The sequence below is a fragment of the Nematolebias whitei genome, chromosome 3, assembly GCF_014905685.2.
Source record: "Nematolebias whitei isolate Nwh7 chromosome 3, NemWhi1, whole genome shotgun sequence".
Classification (NCBI taxonomy): Eukaryota; Metazoa; Chordata; class Actinopteri; order Cyprinodontiformes; family Rivulidae; genus Nematolebias; species Nematolebias whitei.
The window spans coordinates 10,873,502-10,896,455 of NC_056500.1; the positions used below are offsets into that span (position 1 = coordinate 10,873,502).

A 22,954-nucleotide genomic window follows, 5' to 3' on the forward strand; every position below is an offset into this window, starting at 1 on the left:
TAACATGCAGTTGGGTATTTTGTATTCTGTATGGGTAGCTCAAGTATTACAGAACATTTTTACATTAAGCTTGCTTCTGTTCCTTCATCTTACAGTTTCTCCCAAAGACACAAATAAATAATTGAATTTGACTTAAATTCAAAATCATAAAGCTGGTTGACAGTGGCCTCCCCACTCCTGTCGTCCGTACAACAATCACAAATCTGAACCCTGATTTAAGGCAAAACAATTACACAGAAGCACGATGACAGAAGGAGACGGACTGATGAGGCAGAGCGTGTCTGCGAGTGCAACACAGACTGGTCTGAAGGTCACTGAAGGTCACTGCAGGTGCAACAGCGTTTATTTAGGAGGCAGCGGGGCTTCGGGGGACGTCGGAGTCGGCAGCTCTTTGTAAAAGTTGTCAATCTGTTCTTTGTACATCTTCAGCACCACGGGCCGCTTCAGTTTCATGGTTGGACCTAAGGGAATAGAAGATTTGCTATTAAACACTGTGTTCTCTTTTCTGAAACACACCGCTGCTGGGTCCTTCAGTTCATTTAGCTGCAGTTTAAAATTCAAAGCTTTTTCCTGGAGGCTTAAGAAAATCTGTTTGAAGTGTATATTTGACTGTGAAATCAAAAAGAAGATGAAACCTCAAGGTTTGCCACAAAACTTTTTAAAACTAAGCTAATGACAGAGAAGCACAAAATGGAGTCCATAAAGCAGTTGCTAACTTTTGCAAAGAGGCATCATTACACATCAAATCTTGTTCTTACACTTCAATCTGCAGACGTCTGCTCATATACTTTTACACTGCAAAAGATTTTAATACTTTTTTCCATCACTTGGTTTAATTTCTATTTAGCATTTGCTAAACATGTGCATGCTCATACAAATTCAGTGATTTCTGACAGATTGGCAGACTGCGAGCACAAAGTTATCAATATAATAAGAAAGGGGGAAAAAATCAGATTTTCATTTGTATTGAGACTAAAAATAGCTCTGAATGGCCTAAAACTCAACATGTTTGTGGAAGTGTATCAAGGTACGAACAAAGGAGATTTCTGAGGATCTCAGAAAGAGTTGTTGATGCTCATCAGGCTGGAAAAGGTTACACAAACATCTGTAAAGAGTTTGGACTCCATCAATCCACAGTCAGACAGATGGTGAACAAATGAAGGAAATTCAAGACCAGTGTTCTCCTCCCCAGGAGTGTTCGACCAACAAAGATCACTCCAAGACAAGGTGTGGAATAGTCGGGGAGGTCACAAAGGAGCCCAGGGTAACTTCTAATGTTCATGAGTCCACCATCAGGAGAACACTGAACAACAACGATGTGCACGGCAGGGTTGAAGGAGAAAGACACTGCTCTCCAAAAAGAACATGGCTGCTCGTCTGCAGTTTGCTAAAGATCATGTGGACTGTTGGAAGAATGTTTTGTGGACAGATGAGACCAAAGTAGAACTTTCTGGTTTAAATTAAAAGTTTAGTGTTTGGAGAAAGGACAACGCTACATTCCTGCCTAAGAACCTTATCCCATCTGTGAAACATGGTGGTAGTATCATGGTTTGGGCCTGCTTTGCTGCATCTGGGCCAGGAGGGCTTGTCATCATTGATGGAACAATGAATTCTGAATTATATCAGATAATTCTAAAGGAAAATGTCAGAACATATGTCCATGAACTGAATCAAGAGAAGGTGGGTCATGCAGCAACACAATGACCCTGAGCACAAAAGTTGTTCTACCAAAGAAGGAATGGCCACGTCAAAGTTCTGACCTTAAACCATTCCAAGTGTCGTGGAAGGACCTGAAGCAGCAGTTAATGTGAGGAAACCTGGTGTACAGGACTGACCAACAGTTACTGGAAACGCTTAGTTGCAGTTATTGCTGCATGAGAGGGGGGGGTCACACCAGATACTGAAAGCAAAGGTTCAAATACTTTTGCCACTCGCAAATATGTAATATTAGATAGTTTCATCAATAAATAAATGACCAAGTATAATATTTTCGTCTCGTGTTTAACTGGATTCTCTTTATCTACTTTTAGGACTGTGTGAAATTCATGTTTTAGGTCATATTTATGCAGAAATATAGAAAATTGTAAAGGGTTCACAAACTTTCAAGCACCACTGTAAGTCACAAACAGTACAACAACAGAGAAGCTGTTTACACTTTAGATCACTCCAAACACAAATTAAAGATGCACAAAACAAAACAACCACTTTTTCAGACAGTCAGTAAATCTATTTTCAAGTGTTTAACTGACCCAGCTCTCCTTCGCCGATTGAGAAGTCCCGATCCAGAACGAGCCACTTCTGAATGCGCTGGGCGTTAGAAGTTGCCTTCTCGTTGACTCGGTTTATTCCCTCCTGGATGGCGGCGTGGACTGCACGGTCTTTGCCACCTGCAATCTCAGAGACTCGTGTGGCGTTGCTGCCCAGCCTGCTGCAGATCTCCACGGCTTCTGGTGTCAGCTCGTCCTCAGGAGTTCCTGTCTCTGCGTTCACTTGGCACTGCAAAGTGGGGGGAGAAAAGTTGTGTTTTTATTGTCCAACCTTAATGTATTTGCACAGCCTGATCATATGCTTTTTCAAAACCACCACCAGATGGGAGTGTTGGACAATAACGCTTCGACTCGTTTTGCAGTCCATCAAGACAAACGCCAAAGATAAGATAGAGAAGATCACATTTTATCTTTTATCAGCCTCCTGTCATTCTGCAACAGGTTGTTCTTTGTTATCTGCATGCGTAGAATATACTAGTATTCAAGTTCACAACCTCTGATTGCTACAATGACAGTGCTATAAACAGTCTCGGTATATAAATGCTCACCTTTATGGTTAGCAGCATGGACAGAAATTTCCTCTTGTCTCCGATTAGCATGGCGTTGCTAATGAGCGGCACAGCCTCCTTCACTGCGTCCTCAGTGGGGACAGGAGGGATGTTCTCACCTCCTGCAGTGATGATCAGCTCTGCAGGACAAAATACTTATTGATGATCTGTAAGCCTAATAAATGCCTTAAAGAAATATTTGTAACATAGAGCACAAAACCTCCTGAGGAGTTTGAGGTATACCTTTGATTCGCCCAGTGATGAAGAGGAAGCCCTTCTCATCATGTTTGCCCAGGTCACCCGAGTGCAGCCAGCCCTCTTCATCCAAAGCCTCCTCCGTCTTGTCGGACATATTAAGGTAACCCATGAATACGTGGCGACCCCAAAAGCAGATTTCACCGTTTCCTTCCTCATCGGGGTTGTGCAGCTTTGTTTTGCACCCTGGGATCTCCTTTCCACAACTGCAAAATAAATTATGTAACTACAGAGCAAACGTTTTGTTGTGCTTTTATGGTGAAAAGCATCTCAACACAGCAGGGACAATGAAAAAAGTACCTGGTGAGTTTGAAGGCCTCAGGTTGGGAGATGGTGTGCGGTCCGGAGCTCTCGCTCATGCCGTACAGTTCGTACAGAGGAATGTCAAGGCTGAGGAAGAACTCCAGAGTGTCTTTGGTGATGGGAGCGGCGCCCGTGTAGCACTTTTTGCAGCGGTCCAGGCCCAGAGCCTTGCGCACTTTTTTGAACACAAGCTTTTTGGCGATGTGGTAGCTGAATGTAGCAGGGCCATCTGCTGTATTTCTAAGGGGAAACAAAAATAGAAGCGTTTACGAGAATCGATGTGTCAAATCGATGGTAATGGAATGAGATGCAAAGTACTATGCAGTAAAAAAAAAAAAAAAAAAAGCACAAGAAAGAAAACTACTGCATCAGCTAAATGCTAACAACTGCAGAGGTTATGTATGAACAAGGGAAGTACAGACAGAAAATAACACACAAAGAACCACAGGAGGAAGTTTCATTGTTTGAAGAGTTGATTAAACGTTGACTGAGCTTTAATTTCATAATGCATACATACTGGTTCATCTTAGTCAGGTTGGTCTGCAGACCCACGTCTTTTGCCCAAGCAGCCACTTTCCTGCGCACAGTCGAAGACTTAGCTCCGACAGATTTCATCTTCTCCTGCATTTTTTCCCAGACACGTGGGACGCCCATAAAGGCCGTGGGACGCACTTCTTTCAAGGTGTTCACCAGCGAACCCTAATAGCAAAATGGAAAAAATATTTATCAAGCTGTGCATCAAGTTTGGAAAATCTTTATGAACAGAAAAAAAGAGACAAACGGGCCTCTTAAATGTACAAAAGTCACATATTGTCTGGGTATCTCTTTCTTACATTACACACTTTTGTTTGGTTTATGATTAAATAATGAACTCAAAAGAAAAAAAAACAGTCCTTGAAAGAAATCAGCTGAGCACATTTAACAAGTCTTTCTATTGCTGATAAAGTGGCATGATGGTTGATAAAGAGTGTAGATACACTGATTACACTCCCACGGATTAACAAAATGTCACATAGACCCATTTTATAACCTGCAACTGTAGGTCACCATCCTTACTGCGATTTAAACAAACTGGATAGCATTTAAAGGACAACCATGGAATATTTGCATGGCTTTAATATTAATTTTCATTTGTGTTAGCATGCATTTTAAAGGTTTTTATAAAACGTTGCATTTGCACATTTATTATTATTATTATAATTATATTATTTAGTTTTATGCCCTCAAAGGCAATATTGGAGTATGCTCATTTTAGCCACAGCAGCACAGCTGAGAACTATTTTTCTTATTAAGTGTATATTCCTTAGTTGTAGTGACATTGTCAAGCATGTAAATTTGGTTTAACAACTACCGGTAGGTCTTTAAACGGACCTACACGGTTTTTGTCCACTCCAGTAAAACACCGTTTATTTTGACCTTTGATTTAAAATGTTGAATTTTGTTCACATCTTTACGACAGTCCACAGGACATTATGAACATCATAAATGTAGATTAAAGCAGCTGTATGAGCCACTAAGTGTTTTATTTTTAAGGCTGGCGTGTTCTCCGCAGTGTACAAATGCAGCTGCTGCGTACTTTCAGAGCATCTGGCTGGGCGAAGAATGTCGCCCCTCCGACCCTCATGGTGACCCATATGTCGACCATCTGCGCTGCGATGTGGCTCAGCGGCAGGTAGCTGACCACCACCTCCTGAGAGTCAGTGGCATCGTTGAGCTCCACATGTTTGCAGGTGGAAAGTGCCGTCCAAGTTATCTGAGCAGGAAGAGATGGAAACACAGTGTCCATAAAGTCTTAATTGTAAGTAACCACTGTTTCATTAGTGAAAATATCAAACTGGGTAAGTTAGTTTATTAAAATAACAAGCGGTTGTAAAAGAATGCATACTGTGCATAACCTTAAATATATAAGACAATATTTACTCATTAAGTCCAAAGTAGGGCCTCTAAAAAGCATTTGAAACCTAAAAAGTGTTACTAAACATCCTAAAACCTTGCAGGTTTATATGTTCACTACAACCTATAATGCATAACACTTAAAAACATATTACAACAGTTTTAAAGGTTGAACTTTCAGGTTTCACAGTATAATAATATTCCCTTTGCTTTCTAATTGTTGTTACAGGGACTAAAACCCATACTTATATAAAACTGCTTTTAAATTACATAATTACAAATTTTAAACATAACAGCCACTTACAAGCTTCCTAATATCACGTAAGATCTGCCTTTTCAAGTAAGCATTTTTGTTTCTACCCTTAAAAAATCTCCACCCCTAACAGTTCAGTCATGGGTAATTTAATTAAAAACACAAAAATATAATTAAACATCACTGCTAAATTGCAAATCAGTTTTACAGTTTAAGTGGATCATTAAAATATTTTGATTATTTATTAAAAATACAACAAGAGAAGTGTTTGATGGGTAAACGTACCAACACAGCGGCACCAATTTAAGCAATAAAAATGTAAAAAACTCAGGCCAATTTACTTTCATTAAAATATTCTCCTCATTTTACAACTAAACAAACAAGGATTTAAGCACATGAAGGCAGTGGCAATGGAGATACGGGAGCAGGTGCGAGGATTCTTGAGAGCAGCAGAGCACGCTCTATTAACACAAGGGGAGCTGTTGGTCATGTTACTTCTAGTTGCTCTCTAAAAGTTATTGAATTAAGTGTTTACAAATGTAGATAAACGTAGATGTCTAACAACCCGTTAAAATACACTAGAGTGCAGAAAATGGCATGTACTTTATTTAAAATTTTCTGGGGGAGGACACCCCCCACCCCCGCCCTGCTATTTGCATTCCAGCATCATTTAGTTTACAAATTAAGCACGTGGGGTAGTAAAAGTGTAATGTGTGGATCTTTAAGTAAAAAGGAAAGGATCAAAATAAATACTTGGAGTTGCAGTTCCACATAAATCTGCTTGAATAAATGTGGTTACTAAATTAAACGTTCAACAGAATTAGAAAATGCTGACACTGCAGTGATTTTAGCTCTTCCAGACGCAATGATTCAAATGTAGAAATCCTTGAAACATTGAAATCTTGCTGCCCGTCTGCCGCTCTTGCACTTTCCTTTTCTTCACTAAATAGCAGCCTCTGCTGTCAGTGTCAGACACAAAGCATGTGACACCAAGTTTAAAAAAAAATGCTTGTGGAGATGAAAGCTTACATTGTCGTGGCTCAACATAACTCCCTTGGGCTGGCCTGTGGTTCCTGAGGTGTAGATGAGCGTGCAGCATTGATTGGGCTTCTGGCTGGAGATGACTTCATCGAGAGGTGCGTCAGGCTCGTCCCGTCCAAGTGCCATGAACTCTTCCCACTGTAATGCACAAAATAAAAAAAACATAAAAAACACTTAGATGATTTTTCTTTTTGGCGGTTATTAATCCTGTCAGGTTCCCTGAACGTAAAGCGTGAGCTTACCGAATACAGATTTGGTCTTTTGTCTTTCAGTGCATCTTTATACTGGACAATGGCTTTCAAGTGAGGCAGCTTGTCTTCAATCTGGGAACAAAAAGAATAAAATATGATGACGTTATTATCCACCTGAAAAGGGTCTTGCTCTTCTATCAACTTTAATATGGCCCAAACCGCAACATACCCCCCCCCCCACACACACACACAAATGTTATATCAAAACGACCAGCTCAGCGCTCTGATGTGTGCTATTACTATTATTGGTGTTTCGAGTTACCATGGCAACGTAATTTGCAAAAAATATGCAATTTTTCTCATTCAAAATGCATGATTGAACCTTTTAACGGCCTAAAAATGCAACAGTGAGGTCACATGACTTAGAGAGGCGAGGCCTCTGAACAAAACAAATAATTTTTGGAGCCATTTTGGTTCAAGATGGCTGCCACAGCCACCTCAGAAAACTCAAAATTGACTATAGCTCCATGATTCTTTGAGATTTTGAGCTGAAATTTGGTTTGGCTGTTGTTCCCCATCACATACTGAATCCAAAATCCAAGATGGCCACCATGAATTTCAAGAAAAAAAAAAAGACTAACTTGTTGATTTGTTGCCATGTTGAGCTGAAATTTGTTATGGTGGTAGCTGAGAGCGAACCCAAAGGCATAGTATTGTAAAAACATATTTTTTAAATGGCTACCTTGTGGCAGTCCCATCAAAGTTTCTCCAGGAACATTCTAGTTTGGCTAATTTTATCCAAAAATATATAAAAAGAAGGAAAACAACAGGTAGTGGTGTGAAAGCCACTTGCTTGCCCTTTGATTGAGCTACAGCCACAACTGAAGCTGCTCAACACAATTCCTTTATAAAATGTTTTTTGAGAACACAAATACAAATAGGAGGTGAGACATCCTCACCATCAGTGTTTGATAGTGAGAAGGCTAAATGAAGAGCACACAATGTTTACACACTTGGAGGAACTTGTCAATCTTAAATCAGTACAGCTGTGATAATGAAGGCACCAGTCGACGTCAGAGGACCAGCGTGAGACAAACTGCAGGCATCAGTTAAAGGCTTCAGAGTGTCCTAAACACACTCGTCAGATCGAAGTAAACTTGACAGTCATGGGTTATAAGTTCAAATTCAGTCATTCTTGACTCACCTGAAGAATTTTCTGCAGCTGTTTGTGATTTTCCACCACAATGACGTTGGCTCTGCAGTTTTCTGCTACATACTGGCACGCCTCGGGAGAGTTGGTAGTGTAGATGCCCACAGCTAACCCCCTGCAAGACACAAAGAGTCAAAATTAGCACGTCACATCAATGCGTCTCAAAAATCCTCTCATCAAGCAGCCATGTTTCACTAAAAGCCTCAACTCTACATCCACTCCACAACATGACCACGTCTTATCTTAAAAACAAAGTGCGTAAACACGATCGTACTACGACTGGTTTAACAGGGTCACATTCCTTTCATGACAGAGCACACAATGCGAGGGAGTGTTGTAGCTCAGACAGTACTCGTACGTGTGCTCAGGTTTCAAGAAGTTTTAGCTTTGCGCAAGTAGAAAAGGAGAACAGAAAACAGTTCTGATCTTCTAAACGAAACTTCGTGAGCTCGTATAAATCTTGGAAGAACGGCAGAGAATAGAAGGCGTCGCCATAGATGGTGGTTAAAAATAGAAGTAACGCATGAAAATCTCCCACCTGGCTCATGCACACACGATTGGGGATGTGAGAGGCTTAGCAGCTTGGCTTTTACTGATCAATGTGTTAAATTTTAGTTTTGCTAACGAACAGTTCTTTTCCCAGAGGATGCAACAAGCTGAACACAGATTGGTTTAAAAGTTCAAACTACAATGCATTAGGTTCATAAGGAAAAGTTTGCTTTATTAAAGCATTACAAATATAAAAAGAAAATACCTAATTTATCAAAGTTCAAAGCATTTGCTCACTTTGTTTTGTATTGTATGCTCATATTGGATTGATATACCTAAAGCATCAGCATCTTGCCTAAGAACTGAACTTAATGCACTAAAATGAAGTAACTCTCATTCACTGTGGCGCTCGTCTGTTTTAATCAGCCGATCAAAGATGTGTACGATATAAGAAGCTACGTGAGGTTGTGCTCTCACACATTTCAGATCGTAGCGTAACATTCGTCGTTCAGGAACGATGAATGTCCAAAGATAAACACACACTTTTGTTCTGTAAAACTGAGCGAGAGAAAAGAGTTTTCACAGACCGAAACGTTTAAAAAAAACCCAACAAAAACAAATTTACCCTGCCAAAATGGCTCCGATGTCAGCAATGAACCACTCAGCAGAGTTGAAGCCGAGGATCCCAACCCCATGATTTCTCTGCAAACCAAGCTGCAGAAAGACAAACGAATGTTTTACTATAAATTAAAAACAAAAAGATGCACTGCAAGAATCCTACTATTCTCAGGAATATTGTTAGGAGTCGGAACTGTTTGAGCAATTTCTTTAATGCAATATGCATTTTCACTCATTTATCTTTACTTTATACATATTTTTGAACAGTAGCATTTTTTTTAATGACAATAAATTTCAGCGCCGACTGCTTTATTTAAATTTCTTTATGCACTAAACACACCCATCAGCAGCAGAGACACTGATCTACTGAAACATTTGTGTTGCATTTCCACAACAGCAACAGCTTCCATGGAAGAATAACATAATATAGTGAAATGTTCTTGTAACCAAAATGATGCAAATTGAAATCTAAATTTAAAACTGCAGGGAGCTATTTAAATGAATCACTATTATAACACTGATTAAAATGTGACAGAAAGACTCAGCAGTGATAAGAAGATGACTTATTTGCTGACTGGAGAGTGATTAAGATAGTAAAAAAAAAAAAAGTCATGTCAGTGAGATTAAATGACCTAAAACCCAGAAAGATCTCAAGGTCTGCGACATCAGACAGATTATGTTCCATGTACTGGATAGAAATCTGTGAGTGTGTCTCTGTACAATGTGTTGCTGTGCCTGCGCAGGAACAAGCTTTTGTTCTGGTTAATTGTTGAGTTTCACACAAACTGCCTCAGGAAGTTCATGCTGCTAATTGTTGGAAACAAGTTTAAAGCCTTAGAGTATTTACAAAACTTGGAAATTTGCTCAAACTGCTCTTTCTGGGTGACAAATGATCAGGCATTTTTTAAACCAGCTAAAAAAAACCTCTGAGACATTTAAGATCTGAAAGTGTAAGTTTCTTAGGCTATAGTGATCCTTGAAAGTTTGTGAACCCTTTATAATTGTCTATATTTCTGCATAAATATGACCTAAAACATCATCAGATTTTCACACAAGTCCTAAAAGTAGATAAAGAAAACCCAGTTAAACAAATGAGACAAAAATATTAAACATGGTTGTTTATTTATTGAGGAAAATGATCCAATATTACATATCTGTGAGTGGCAAAAGTATGCGAACCTCTAGGATTAGCAGTTAATTTGAAGGTGAAATTAGAGCAAGTGTTTTCCATCAATGGGATGATGATCAGGTGTGAGTGGGCACCCTGTTTGATTTAAAGAACAGGAATCTATAAAGTCTGCTCTACACGACATGTTTGTGGAAGTGGATCATGACATGAACAAAGAAGATTTCTGAGCTCCTCAGATAATGAGTTGACGTTCATCAGGATGGAAAAGGTTGCAAAACCATCTGTAAATAGTTTGGACTCCACCAGTCCACAGTCAGACAGATTATGTACAAATGGAGGAAATTCAAGACCATTGTTAACCTCCCCAGGAGTGGTGGACCAACAAAGATCGCTCCAAGGGCAAGGCGTGGAATAGTCGGCAAGGTCACAAAGAGCCCAGGGTAACTTGTAAACAGCTGAAGGTCTCTCTCACATTAACTAATGTTGATGTTCATGAGTCCACCATCAGGAGAACACTGAACAACAATGTTGTGCATGGCAAGGTTGAAGGAGGAAGCCAGTGCTCTCCATAAAGTATCACCATTCACAGATGGGATAAGGTTCTTATGCAGGAATGCAGTGTTATTTCTACAAACATAAAACTTTTCATTTAAACGGAGAAGTTTTATTTTGGGCTCATCCGTCCACAAAACATTCTTCCAACAGCCTTCCGGCTTGTCAGCGTGATCTTTAGCAAACTGCAGATGAGCAGCAATGTTCAATCATGGCTTGGGCCTGATTTGCTGCATCTGGGCCAGCACAGCTTGTCACCATTGATGGGACAATGAATTCTGAATTGTATCAGAGAATTCTAAATAAAAATGTTAGAACATCTGTCCATGAACTGAGTCTCAAAAGAAGGTGGTTCATGCAGCAAGACAAGACGTGGTTCTACCAAAGAATGGTTCAAGAAGGATAAGGGTGTTTTCACACCTGATAGTCCGGTAGACTCGATTCGATTGGGGACCAAAATTCAGAACATTTGTTTACATTTTAGCTGGTGCGGTTTGCATTCACACTGCACTGAGTCAGTCGAGCCAACCTGTTGCCCCCTTCACTTGTGGTGGCGCTGCACCAAGAACTACTGAAAGAAATGACACAAAAACCTCTGAAGACACTTCTTCTGGAAATAAAAACAAAAACGGAGTGACGTCAAATTTTAGCAGTTTTAGGATTTCTGTTTTGTCGTTTTTCAACAATGGACTCAACATGAGCGGAAGATGAGGCAGAAGACGATGGATATTGTTGTTTTTCACTCAAGGCGGCTGACAGCTCCGTATGAGGTAAGAGAAATGTGCGTTTGTTTGCCCTGCATTGTACCTTCCTGCTTTTGGAGCGGTCTCCGGTCCGCTTGCATCCACAATGTATTCTAGGGTTCACTTCAACCGAACCGAGACCTAGGTATTTAGGTGGACCAGAGTTCGCTTTTTTGGTCCGCATCAGAGTTTGATTGCACATCCACACCTCCCCAAACGAACCGGACTATGGACTAGAGTTCGATTAAAGCGGACTAAACAGGGTTGGTGTGAATGCACCCTAAAGTTCATGTTTTGGATCGGCCAAGTCAAAGTTCTGACCATAATCCAATCCAGATGTTGTGGAAGGATCTGAAACGAGCAGTTAATGTGAGGAAACCACCAACATCCCAGAGTTGGAGCTGCTCTGTACGGAGGACTAAAATTCCTCCAAGCCAGTTTGCAGGACTGATCAACAGTTACCAGAAACGTTTAGTTGCAGTTCTTGCTGTGGGTCACACCAGGTAATGAAATTAATGGTTCATATACTTCTGCCTCTCACAAATATCTAATATTGGATCATTTTCCTTAATAAATAACTGGCCACGCATAATATTTTTGTCGCATTTGTTTAACATGGGGTTCTTTATTTACTTTAAGGGAGTTTAAAGGGAGTTTTTCCTTTCCACCGTTGCCACTGTGCTTGTTCAGGATGGGAGACTGCAACGAAGCCAAGATTCATCTTGTCTGCTGGATTCCTTAGATAGAGAACTTTACTACTTGGCTTTTATGTATGTGAATGTTCCTGTAAAGTGCCCCGAGACAACTTTGTTGTGATTTGGCGCTATACAAATTAACTAAATTGAATTGAATTTAAGGATTTGCGTGAAAATCTGATATTTTAGGTCATATTTATGCAGAAATATATTCTAAAGGGTTCACAAACTTTCAAGCATCACTGTAAATCTCTTTATTTAGGTATTTTATTTTGTCCAAACATTTAAAACTCAGAAAGGCTGAATACTACTGAAGTGTTGTTGCTCTGCGATGTCACTATGTCAAAGAATGGAATAAAACTGGTTCAACAGGAAGAAATGATCAGATTTGAAAAAGAGAGAGAGAAAGGGAACTACCTTTACGAAGCTCTTGGCAGCAGTGCGGCAGGCCTGGTAGTATTCTTTGTAGCTGAGAGTTTTTTGCTGCTCGCCCTCTTTCCAACCCAAAGCTGTGTAGTCACCAAAACGTTTAACGGCTAACGTGAATGCCTGGTCAACAGTCATAGGGGTCTCAGCTGCCACACCAGAGTCCCCGATTCTGAGCTTCACCTCTGAGTCGCACTGTGTCGTCCACAGGCGTAGCTCTGCTGCCGACGGCACCGACAGCGAGTCTGGGCGCTTAATATTCACTGAAGGATGTGAAACATAATGATCCAAGTATTAGTGATGATGTAAATCTTAGTCACATCATTTTACTGAAGTGTTGCTTTTAGTTTCAGTTTTATATAGAGATGCACGATATTATCGACATGGTATCGGCTGATACTAGCGTTAAAGTTCAATACCGGACATCGGCCATTCCATCAAAATAACTCAACGATATAAAAGACGCTGTTTTTGTACGACAACCCAGCGACAAGAATGCCTGCAGCTGCAGCACAATGTGATGACATCACTCGCGCCTACCTGATCTCACGGCGGTGTGGAAGGTTTTTTTTTCGTTGAGGATGTGAGATTCCAAAGATTTTTGGACTACGTTGAGCCTCGCTACATCATCCCCAGTCGGAGATATTTTTCTGACGTAGCCGTACCCGAGTTACAAGCCGTTATTTTCTACGTCAATGAGAAGCTAATAGCCGATAGCACTTGGGTGAGATTTACCACAGACAGGGACGCCGTGTTAGCCCCGTTAGCATGATTAGTCTTACGGCACAATGGATAGACAAATACTTTGAACTTAAAAAGTCTGTCCTTCATGCAGAGGAGTGCAGAGGATTCCACACTGCAGCTAGGAACCTGGAACAAGCCTCCACAAGTGAGACAGCATCACAGGTGACTAATGCTAATAAATAACATTTAACACTTTTCATTTAATATAAGTTCAAGTGCTCTGCATTTCATATGGCTGTTACTGAATATATGTCACCAGCTCTTACAGCTGTTAAACAATTTTTGTAGCAAGTAAGCCTAAATAAAAGGGCTATGTTCTGACAAAGCAAGGTATATAAACTATTAGTATCAGTTATTGACCAAATAAGTTTAAACATATCTGATATCGGTTAAAAATCCAGTATCGTGCATCCCTAGTTTTATACCATTCAGCAGGGAAAACAAAATGAGTACAAACAAGTTAGGAGTAAAACCTGAGCTACGGTAACAAAAGCCAGAAAGGTTTAATGATTCATAAGGAACGAGTTAAAGACAGATGGCTTATTGGCCTTCCTGCCAGCAGGATGGTTTGAATATAAAGTGTCACATGGTGGATTTATAACAAAATGGATAACTGCTTGAAAGTGTTATGACAAGTGGGATGGAGAATCTTTTTTTTTTTTAGGAAAAATTCTACTGACTGTTTCCTTAAATAATTTACTAAGATTTTACCTCTACGTTTTTTTTTATAATAATGTTTTTAGGATGCAGTATAACTATAAAGTCATTTAAATCTTATTTCAGGACACACTTCCTAATTTCCACAGCTAATATGGATTACACCGAAGAGTTTCCATCAGTGACGATAACAGGAAAGAATGTCAGAGCTGAGTTTAGGGGAAGGAAAGGAGGAAGCGATGTTTGTTCTGCCAAAGAATGTGGAACGAGTGCTTCCTCAGGAAAGAAGTTCAGCTGACTTCAGCAAGAGTGAGCATACGGACTACATTGGACAGTCCTAAATCTGGACTAAACGTATGTTTGTACACTAATTATTATGGTTTATATCCAGCTGCTCCTCCCTCAGACAGAACAACCACGTGGCGACTTTTCTTCAGGCCTCACCCTGCTGCCTCTGCTCAGCTGCAGCTGCTGGAGTCTCAGAGCTGCTGGGGACGGTATCACAGGCAGAGGTCTCTTCCTCTTTCTCTCCGGTGGACTCTTCCTCTGAAGACTCGCTAAAAGACAGGGGGAGAAAACGTTAATTTAAGGGTGACTGGTTTCCCAAAGTTGTTTACTGCTGTCTCTTCTCAGCGCAAATATCTTGATTTCTTCAGGTATTCCAGCTCTAAGCTGTCTCTAGGTGTGAGTGTCTCATTTGTCTCTGTGTTTCCCTGTGATGGACTTCTGTCCAGGGTCTACCTCACCTCCTGTGCAGTGGCTCCTGGAGAGAAGCACCAGAAGTGGAAATAAAAGGGATGGACAGATTTCCCTAATGAGTACTCCTAGTCAAATCCAAACAAAACACACTGACGCTCCATGTTTGCAAAAGGCACAACCTGATCATAACCAAACCAATAATGTGACAACCCCTGATCATCTTTGATAAAAGGTCAGTAGTTTCTAACGCTTTTAAGTCCTTTAAAACAACACAAATTAACTCACAAGTGTTCTACGAATGCTACGTGTCTCCATCTTCTGTTAGCAGTAAAACTGAATTAGTCTCGTAGAGTCCTGCTGAAAGTAAACACCAAGTCGAGTGTGTTTCCATTAACGTACTTCGCTGTGTCCACAATGACGTCATCGAGAGAAGCGGCTCTGTCTCCGGCGCCACAGGGCTCCTGGAAGCCCCCTGCCTGAGGAGGCTCCATCACCACAGCTTCAGAGATGGCAGCGGGCTCGCAGGCGGTCACTGAAAGAGAAGAGCGCACCAACCGGTTAGTTTTTGATTGGCTAAAAAAACATCCACAATGAGAAAAACAAATTCAAACACTCAGTTTAAATAAGAGATTTCACAGCACAAACACAAGCGCTTGAACTCTGAGCATATCTGCATGCGTTAAACGTTTTAAAATCACACTTTTACACACAAGTAATATTTCAGGAGGGAAATTCAAAGAAATGTCCGTGTTCACAGTAAACAGCAGGAGCTCAGTTCACCCATCTGATTGGTGAGTTGTTGTTCGGCGTATTGTTTTTGTACTAGTGCTTAGAGGATTCTTAGCGTATTTCTTAGTTCATATCTTAGATTTTATTACTGTTTTTCTTTACAATTTATACTTTTGTTGGATGTAACTGGGACCCTGTGTCCACAATTTCATTCCACCACATGTACCACATGTGCGAATGACAAATAAGGAAACTTCGACTGTTGAATGCCTCGTTCCAAACTTTTTAGCCACAGCTTTGTCTTATTATTTTAACTTAGGACTCCAGATTCAGACTCGAACTGATGAGCTGCTTCGTAACCTACAGCGGGCTGTGAGCTAACATCTACGTGTCGTTGGTGCAAGGTCGCGTCAGCGTCACACTGTTTTGTCCTTGTTTCGGCTTGTTGTTCCAGCTTTGTCAGACATTCACAAACGTTATTAACGTGGATCACAGCATGATGCCTGATCTGTAGACTGAATTAAAGAAGGAACGTGGAAACCACCTGAAGAAGGAAGCAGGTTGTTAAATATCGCTCGGCTGTTCTTTTTATGGCGTTTGGACATATGGAGCGCTGGTTTACAGCTGACTAATGTTTGGTCAACAGAACGCCGTTGAAAGTCAACATGGCTGTGAAACGCAAAGCGTGAAGGACAGGGAAGCTTGTAGGTCTTTGGAAGGTGAACAAAGACCGCTTGACCAGATGTCAAAACTTCAGCTGCTGCTCCAGAACAATCTTTGTTTTGTTTTGCTGCGACGTCTGCGCAGGAACCACGTCCAACACATCTGAACAATACATCGCAGCTCTAACGTGGTCAGATCTGCCACACCCGTGTCCCTGGTTCAGAACACCGCTGCAGCCTGGTCGGGTCCCCACCTCTTTCTCTTATCACAGTTTCAACCTGTTTATTTAAGGGGGCTGACAACACATACCGGCAGCTTTGTGTGCTTGTTGTGGCAGGAGTCTGTCATTGTCAGGAACAATTAGTCCCGGGTACGAGGAGAGAAACAGGCTCCAGAAAGGTCAGGGAACAGCAACAATAATGTTTTCTCTGCACATATTCAAGCTGGACACACATGTGCCAAGTAAAACGTCCAACAAGTAAAAAAAGAATGGAGTTTTGTCTACGAGTGCGTCTAAAATGGCACCGGCATACCTGAAATTCATAACCCGGAGGTTAAAGTGTCACCACTTGCACATACGGTCTGTTTTTAGTGACGGGGTGGTCAGTTTACATCGAAGAGGCTCAAGAAGTCCACTTCTTTTTACAAACTAGAGATTCTGCTGGGACGTAGCTGTGGGTGGAGGCCAGCGTGTTGGGGGTTGATCTGAGGCGAGCCTCAAAGATCTCCCCCCTTTATTTCTTTAGTCTCCGTCATTGTTATGGCCTTGGGATGAAGGGGGGCACTGGGCGTGACAGACATCTAAAAAAAAAAAAAAAGGTTTACTCTGATAAACTGAAAAAGTCTGTTTTATGAAATGTTTAGGATGGATTTAAAGCTTTAAACACAGGCACTGAAGTTAGTTTCTTTGAGTCCTCTTATATTTTTTCTTTGAAAACGTTTTAGATTATGCTAAACGTCATACGGTCCCATCAACAACACACAGAAAAGTTTGATATTCTACTTTTTATTCAGCCTTGAATCAGCAGCCCCGGTTCTTAGCATCAATCTCTGAACACCTCGCTGATTACTGCAGCTGTAAAGCTTTTATTTTATTTTATTTTATTTATTTTGTAGCATCACCATTTCGTCAAAGCTGCCGTCAACACTGGGTTATAAAGGCCTTTTATTTTTCAGCTGATCTTCTAAACAAGCTAAACTAAACAACTAATATATATGGCCAATTGATGGAAAATATGTTCTTTTTATTCACTTTAATGTCATTCACAATATATCTTCAGCTACAGATTGAGTTGTTTTCTTATTGCTACTTTGCATTTGTTCCTAAAGTCTGATGTTACTGCTCAGAAAAGCCACGATGAATCATCTCATGGAGTTTGCAACCTTGCAGACTTTTTTAGATTTGCTGCAGTCATACAGTAAATCCGGATTATAACGATGGAGTTGAGCTTAGCAACAGCTGGTCCTTTCAGAAAGGGAAACGCAGCAACAGATGAGAGTAACAACACTTGAACATCTCATGCTTCATCACTGATTATCAGAAAAAGGTGATCTGGCCTATGTAAAACATACAACTCCATCCTCAAAGACAAACATGTGAATAGCATGAACCAAAAGGGACTCCCCCCCCACAAACATCTTTTTAAACGTCAGCTCGTTCCATAAACAGCACAGAAAAGCCCTGTCCCTCTCAGCATTGTCTCCGTTTGTCAAAAAGAAGCCATCTCAAGTGAGATGTCCATAATTTACAGAAAGTAAAAGGCTCCACGACGTGATCTGAATCCTCCCGGGCTGCAGGCGCCTCTGAGAACAACGTCATCCTCTGCATCTTCACTGGGTTTTTGTTCATTTGTCGACATTTTTAAACCAGTGATTTCAATTGAAAACAAAAGCTTAAGCTTTCAAAGGGTGTTAGTAAAACTACAATGGCGTAATTACAGAGATCTGCAGGTTGGGTTACACCCATGAGCCAAGGGATGGGGTATGCTGTCTGGCAACCATCAAAATGTATCACATACGCTTTAGATTTAAAACTAAAGCCAAACCAGGTATGTAAAAAATAAAGATAGAGATACAATAAGTTAAATAAAAATACCACAATAGTAAATAAGATTACTGCATAAACAATGAGGTCATTCTTCATTTTAACCCATAGAAAATCTTAACAATACATAAAATGCACAAGGTTTTCTGAAAAAACACAAATTTCTCGCCAAACCAGACATGTAACAATGAAAGCTGATACACAAGATAACAGCACTTCCTCCGTCTTACATGTATTTAAAATCATAATAATAATAAAAAAAACAGTATTTATACTCACATTGCATTGTTGGAAAAATTATTAGTTTCTCAAGCTGATTTTGACAGAAATAATCCCCTTTTGGTTTTACTCCTTTCCTAAAAAACTGTTTTGGCTTCAGAGATACTCCAACTGTGTCTACATGAGCATCAGATCATTCATTTTCAAACCTCACTAGTACCGGCTCTGTTGGTTCCCTCCCTCCTGCAGACCCCACCCAGACAGGCCTGCTGGCTTCTTCTGCCTCCCCCCTCCACCTCCCTGTCATCATGACGCTCTCTGATAGGCTGAAATGTCTCACACCACAAGACTCATTTCCCACATAAGGGCATGCAATCCAAAAGAAGTAGGTGGGGGAAGTTGCTATGAGGAAGCTCATACACATACTCTTTTGACAGATGATGCTACAGAGCTCAAGCCCATCCCCTCCCATGAGGGAAATACCGCCTTTCAACGCAGTACACAATAGTAGGGTTACTTTCGGACAAGTATGCAAAGGTTTTTTAAAGAGCTTTGCATTTCTAAGCTTTACTCTCGTACGAAAACTGATGCTGGTCTGGCTTATGTTAGCAGCCTAATTGAATGCTTATTCATTGTTTACAACGGGCGGCACAGTGGTGCGGCGGTTAGCGCTGTCGCCTAACGGCAAGCAGGCTGCAGGTTCAACTCCATCCTTTCTGGATGGAGTTTGCATGTTCTCCCTGTGCATGTGTGGGTTTTCTCCTGGTACCTCAATTTCACAGACCAGAAAAACATGCATGTTAAGTTAATTGATAACTAAAAAGTGTCCCTAGGTGTGAGCGAGAGCGTGCATGGTTGTGTCTCGTTTGTCTCTTATGTGTTTCTGTGATGGACTGGAGACTTGTCCAGGGTGCACGTCGCCAACTTGGAAAGGAAAAAGTGGGCAAAGTAAATGGATGGACTACAGCCTTGGTTCAGACTCAAGGTAGTCGTTGCAAAGACATAAAGACATGCAAAAGTATTTATTACGTAATAAGCAACATCCAATAAAGCACAATATTTTCTTATACCAATAGTAAATAAGTGCTTAAATTAAAAAATTGTGAGCAAAATTTATGAGCAGATGCCAGCTAACACATGCTTTTGTTTACCTATGAAAACAGCCGAAGTGAATGGAAATAGGTCAGCTGCCTGTAGAAGAAGTTTGTGAACAAGACTGTGACGTGCAAAACTACATGAACCTTTGCTTTCAGTACCTGGTGTGACCCACACCGTGCACAACTGCAACTAAACGTTTCTGGTAACTGTTGATCAGTCCTGCACAGTGACTTGGAGGAATTTTAGCCCATTCCTCCGTACAGAACAGCTTCATCTCTGGATGTTGGTGGTTTCCTCACATCAACTGCTGCTTCAGGTCCTTCCACAACATCTGGATTGGATTAAGGTCAGGACTTTGACTTGGCCATTCCAAAACATGAACTTTGTTCTTCTTGAACCATTCTTTGGTAGAACCACTTGTGTGTTTAGGATCATTGTGTTGCTGCATGACCCACCTTCTCTTGATTCAGTTCATGGACAGATGTTCTGACATTTTCCTTTAGATTTCTCTGATGTAATTCAGAATTCATTGTTCCATCAATGATTGCAAGCCCTCCTGGCCCAGATGCAGCAAAACAGGCCCAAACCATGATACTGCCATGTTTCACAGATGGGATAAGGTTGTTATACAGGAATGCAGAATTCTCTTTTCTCCAAACATTAAACTTTTCATTTAAAACAAAAAGTTCTGTTTTGGTCTCATCTGTCCACAGAACATTCTTCCAACAGTCTTCTGGCTTGTCCACATGATCTTGAGCAAACTGAAGACGAGCAGCCATGTTCTTTTTGGAGAGCAGCGTCTTTCTCCTTCAACCCTGCCGTGCACATCGTTGTTCAGTGTTCTCCTGATGGTGGACTCATGAACATCAACATTAGTCAATGTGAGAGAGACCTTCAGCTGCTTACAAGTTACCCCGAGGTCCTTTGTGACCTCACTGACTACTCCACGCCTTGCTCTTGGAGTGATCTTTGTTGGTCGACCGCTCCTGGGGAGGAGAACTCTGGTCTTGAATTTCCTTCATTTGTTCACCATCTGTCTGACTGTGGATTGATGGAGTCCAAACTCTTTACAGATGGTTTTGTAACATTTTCCAGCCTGATGAGCATCAACAACTCATTATCTGAGCAGCTCAGAAATCTCCTTTGTTCATGTCATGATCCACTTCCACAAACATGTTGTGAAGAGCAGACTTTGATAGATCCCTGTTCTTTAAATCAAACAGGGTGCCCACTCACACCTGATCAACATCACATTAATTGAAAACATCTGACTCTAATTTCATCTTTAAATTAACTACTAATCCTAGAGGTTCACATACTTTTGCCTTTCACAGAAATGTAATACTGGATCATTTTCCTCTATAAATAAAAGAACAAGTATAATATTTTTGTCTCATTTGTTCAACTGGGTTCTCTTTATCTACTTTTTGGACTTATGTGAAAATCTGATGATGTTTTAGGTCATATTTATGCAGAAATATAGACAATTATAAAGGCTTCACAAACTTTCAAGCACCACTTCTGTACTTGTACTTCTAGTTTTTAAGTTCAACAAAACAAAGGCAGTCTCTGTAAAAGGGGAACAAGTGCAGGAACTGAAAGAGATTAATTGTCATTCACAGAAAAATGTTGATCACAAAAACTGAACCGCAGTGCAACAAGCTGTACAAGTTTAAAGCAGAACAAAACGGCTAGAAAAGCACGTAAAGATCTTCATGAAGCCATTTCATTAGTTCATGGTTTGCTGCGGACAGATCTAAATATCATTACAGAATGTCCACTTGCACATACTCAAGCAACACTAAATGAATAGAAAAGGCTATAAAAGTGACAGACAAAATGAAAACAAATTCCTCTCATGGTTTCCCCCAAACTGCATCTACAGTTCAATAGTTCAAGCATTTGTACAGGAAGTGGAAAGAACTTGAATTTCCTCCTCGGGCTCATTAAAATATTACAAAAATAAGCGTTCTCACTTTTCTGCCTCAGCGTAAAATCAGATTGTATTTATTTATACACAGAGTCTGCACCACAGTCATTTTTGAAGATGGTTCATTATGCAGTTGTGTTTATGACTGTACTTTGTGAGCTTAGCCTCTAAATAACTCATGTGCAGCTGCTCACATGACCTCACAAATGTGTGTCATGGATCTTTGTAGAAAGGCAACCAATCACTACACGAGATGAAAAAGCTGAACCACCACGCCACAGCGTTGTGACATCCTGAAGCTCATCCAGAGCAGCCAGGCCACTGATGTGCTGCAGTGTTTAATGCACCCTGAAGTGTGGTTGTAGTCACCCACTGACATCCTCTCATCTGTCCCTCACTCAGCGAGCATGCACCTAAAAATGTGTTCAAGACAGCTAACAACGATCAATGAATACAGTTAGGGCTGTAAACTGTTTTGGTTGTCCGCTGAACAAATGGGACAAGAAATGTTCAAAATCAAAAGTCATTAAATGAACAAACTGCACAATTCAACCAGCTGTGTTGGAGTTTTCCATTTCTTTGTTCCTTTTTTGAAAAGTTTGAAGCAACTTCCTGGTCATTTCATTCAAACTTGACACTGTTTTTATATCTGAATTCAAATAGACAAGAAACTGAGACAAAAAAAACATAAATGATCTACAATAAAATGCCATATTTGCAATAAAAGCCCCACTTGCTGATTGCTCCTGATGTTAGATTCTAATAACCAAAACTAAACACAGAGAAATGTGTTCAGAGTAAAGCCCAATGTCTATCAAGCCTTTTGCCATCTGCAGAAATCATGCAATCAAACAAGAAGTTTATAAACGTGTGTTTTTCAGCGAGCTCTTCATTCCCCCATAATGCTCAGAGAATCCCAGTAAGTGTTAGGTAAGAATATGCCTCTAAATATATACTTAAAATACATCAAAATTTCAGGAAGTACTAAACCAAAGCAGATTTCTTGTGATTTTTAAGTCACTGATTAGATATACTGTTACTGATTGGTCATTTTAAACAAAAAGTCATATTAAAAATTAGACATTAGAATTTAAAAGGGTGTCTTTGTGTATGAAAACAGCAGTTCACAAACAAATGTGCGTCATCTCTGAGGTTACATTCTTCTCTTTGACAACTTAAGGATGCTGCAATTTAAAACCAGAACCTGACAAACCAGCAGATTCTAGGTCAACCTGCAGTGGATGTTACTGCTGCAGAGTCAAAATACTATCATAAAGTTGTTTGTGTAGTATTTTATATACTTAAGAACTTATTTACTGTGTTTGAATTTATAAAAAATCTGAATAAATTGAACGGGAAAATAATTTTAGCTGAACTTAAGATGACTTTGGTGGTGAATTGGCAACACATAAGCTATTTTTTTTTTTCCAGATGAACATAACGTTAAGTGTACATTAATATTATGTCTATAGAGCTGAGCTGAAATGTTTCACTCTGAAATTTGAATTCAGCCATTTATCCCTTGATAAATATTGGAAGTATCTAAAGTTTAATTCCA

At 40.3% G+C, this 22,954-nt stretch overlaps 1 protein-coding gene across 1 annotated transcript; it reads right to left on the reverse strand.

The window, feature by feature from the left end:
• Positions 1–18,589, reverse strand: acsbg2 (acyl-CoA synthetase bubblegum family member 2). The gene is made up of 15 exons (XM_037697986.1): positions 18,429–18,589; positions 15,113–15,245; positions 14,459–14,571; positions 12,605–12,876; positions 9,076–9,164; positions 7,956–8,076; positions 6,803–6,883; positions 6,549–6,698; positions 4,950–5,126; positions 3,891–4,072; positions 3,371–3,613; positions 3,059–3,276; positions 2,816–2,955; positions 2,250–2,496; positions 1–461 (listed from the first exon to the last, which is right to left on the reverse strand). The coding sequence occupies exons 1-15, from the start codon at positions 18,433–18,435 to the stop codon at positions 343–345; spliced, it is 2,292 nt and encodes a 763-aa protein (XP_037553914.1). The 5' UTR covers positions 18,436–18,589; the 3' UTR covers positions 1–342.
• Positions 18,590–22,954: the final 4,365 nt, after the last annotated feature.

Coding starts and splice junctions, on each gene's coding strand:
- acsbg2 (XM_037697986.1), bottom strand. Junction 3,614..3,890: donor AACCTGACTAAGATGAACCA/GTATGTATGCAT, acceptor GTTTCCCCTTAG/AAATACAGCAGATGGCCCTG. Junction 2,956..3,058: donor CATCACTGGGCGAATCAAAG/GTATACCTCAAA, acceptor TTTGTCCTGCAG/AGCTGATCATCACTGCAGGA.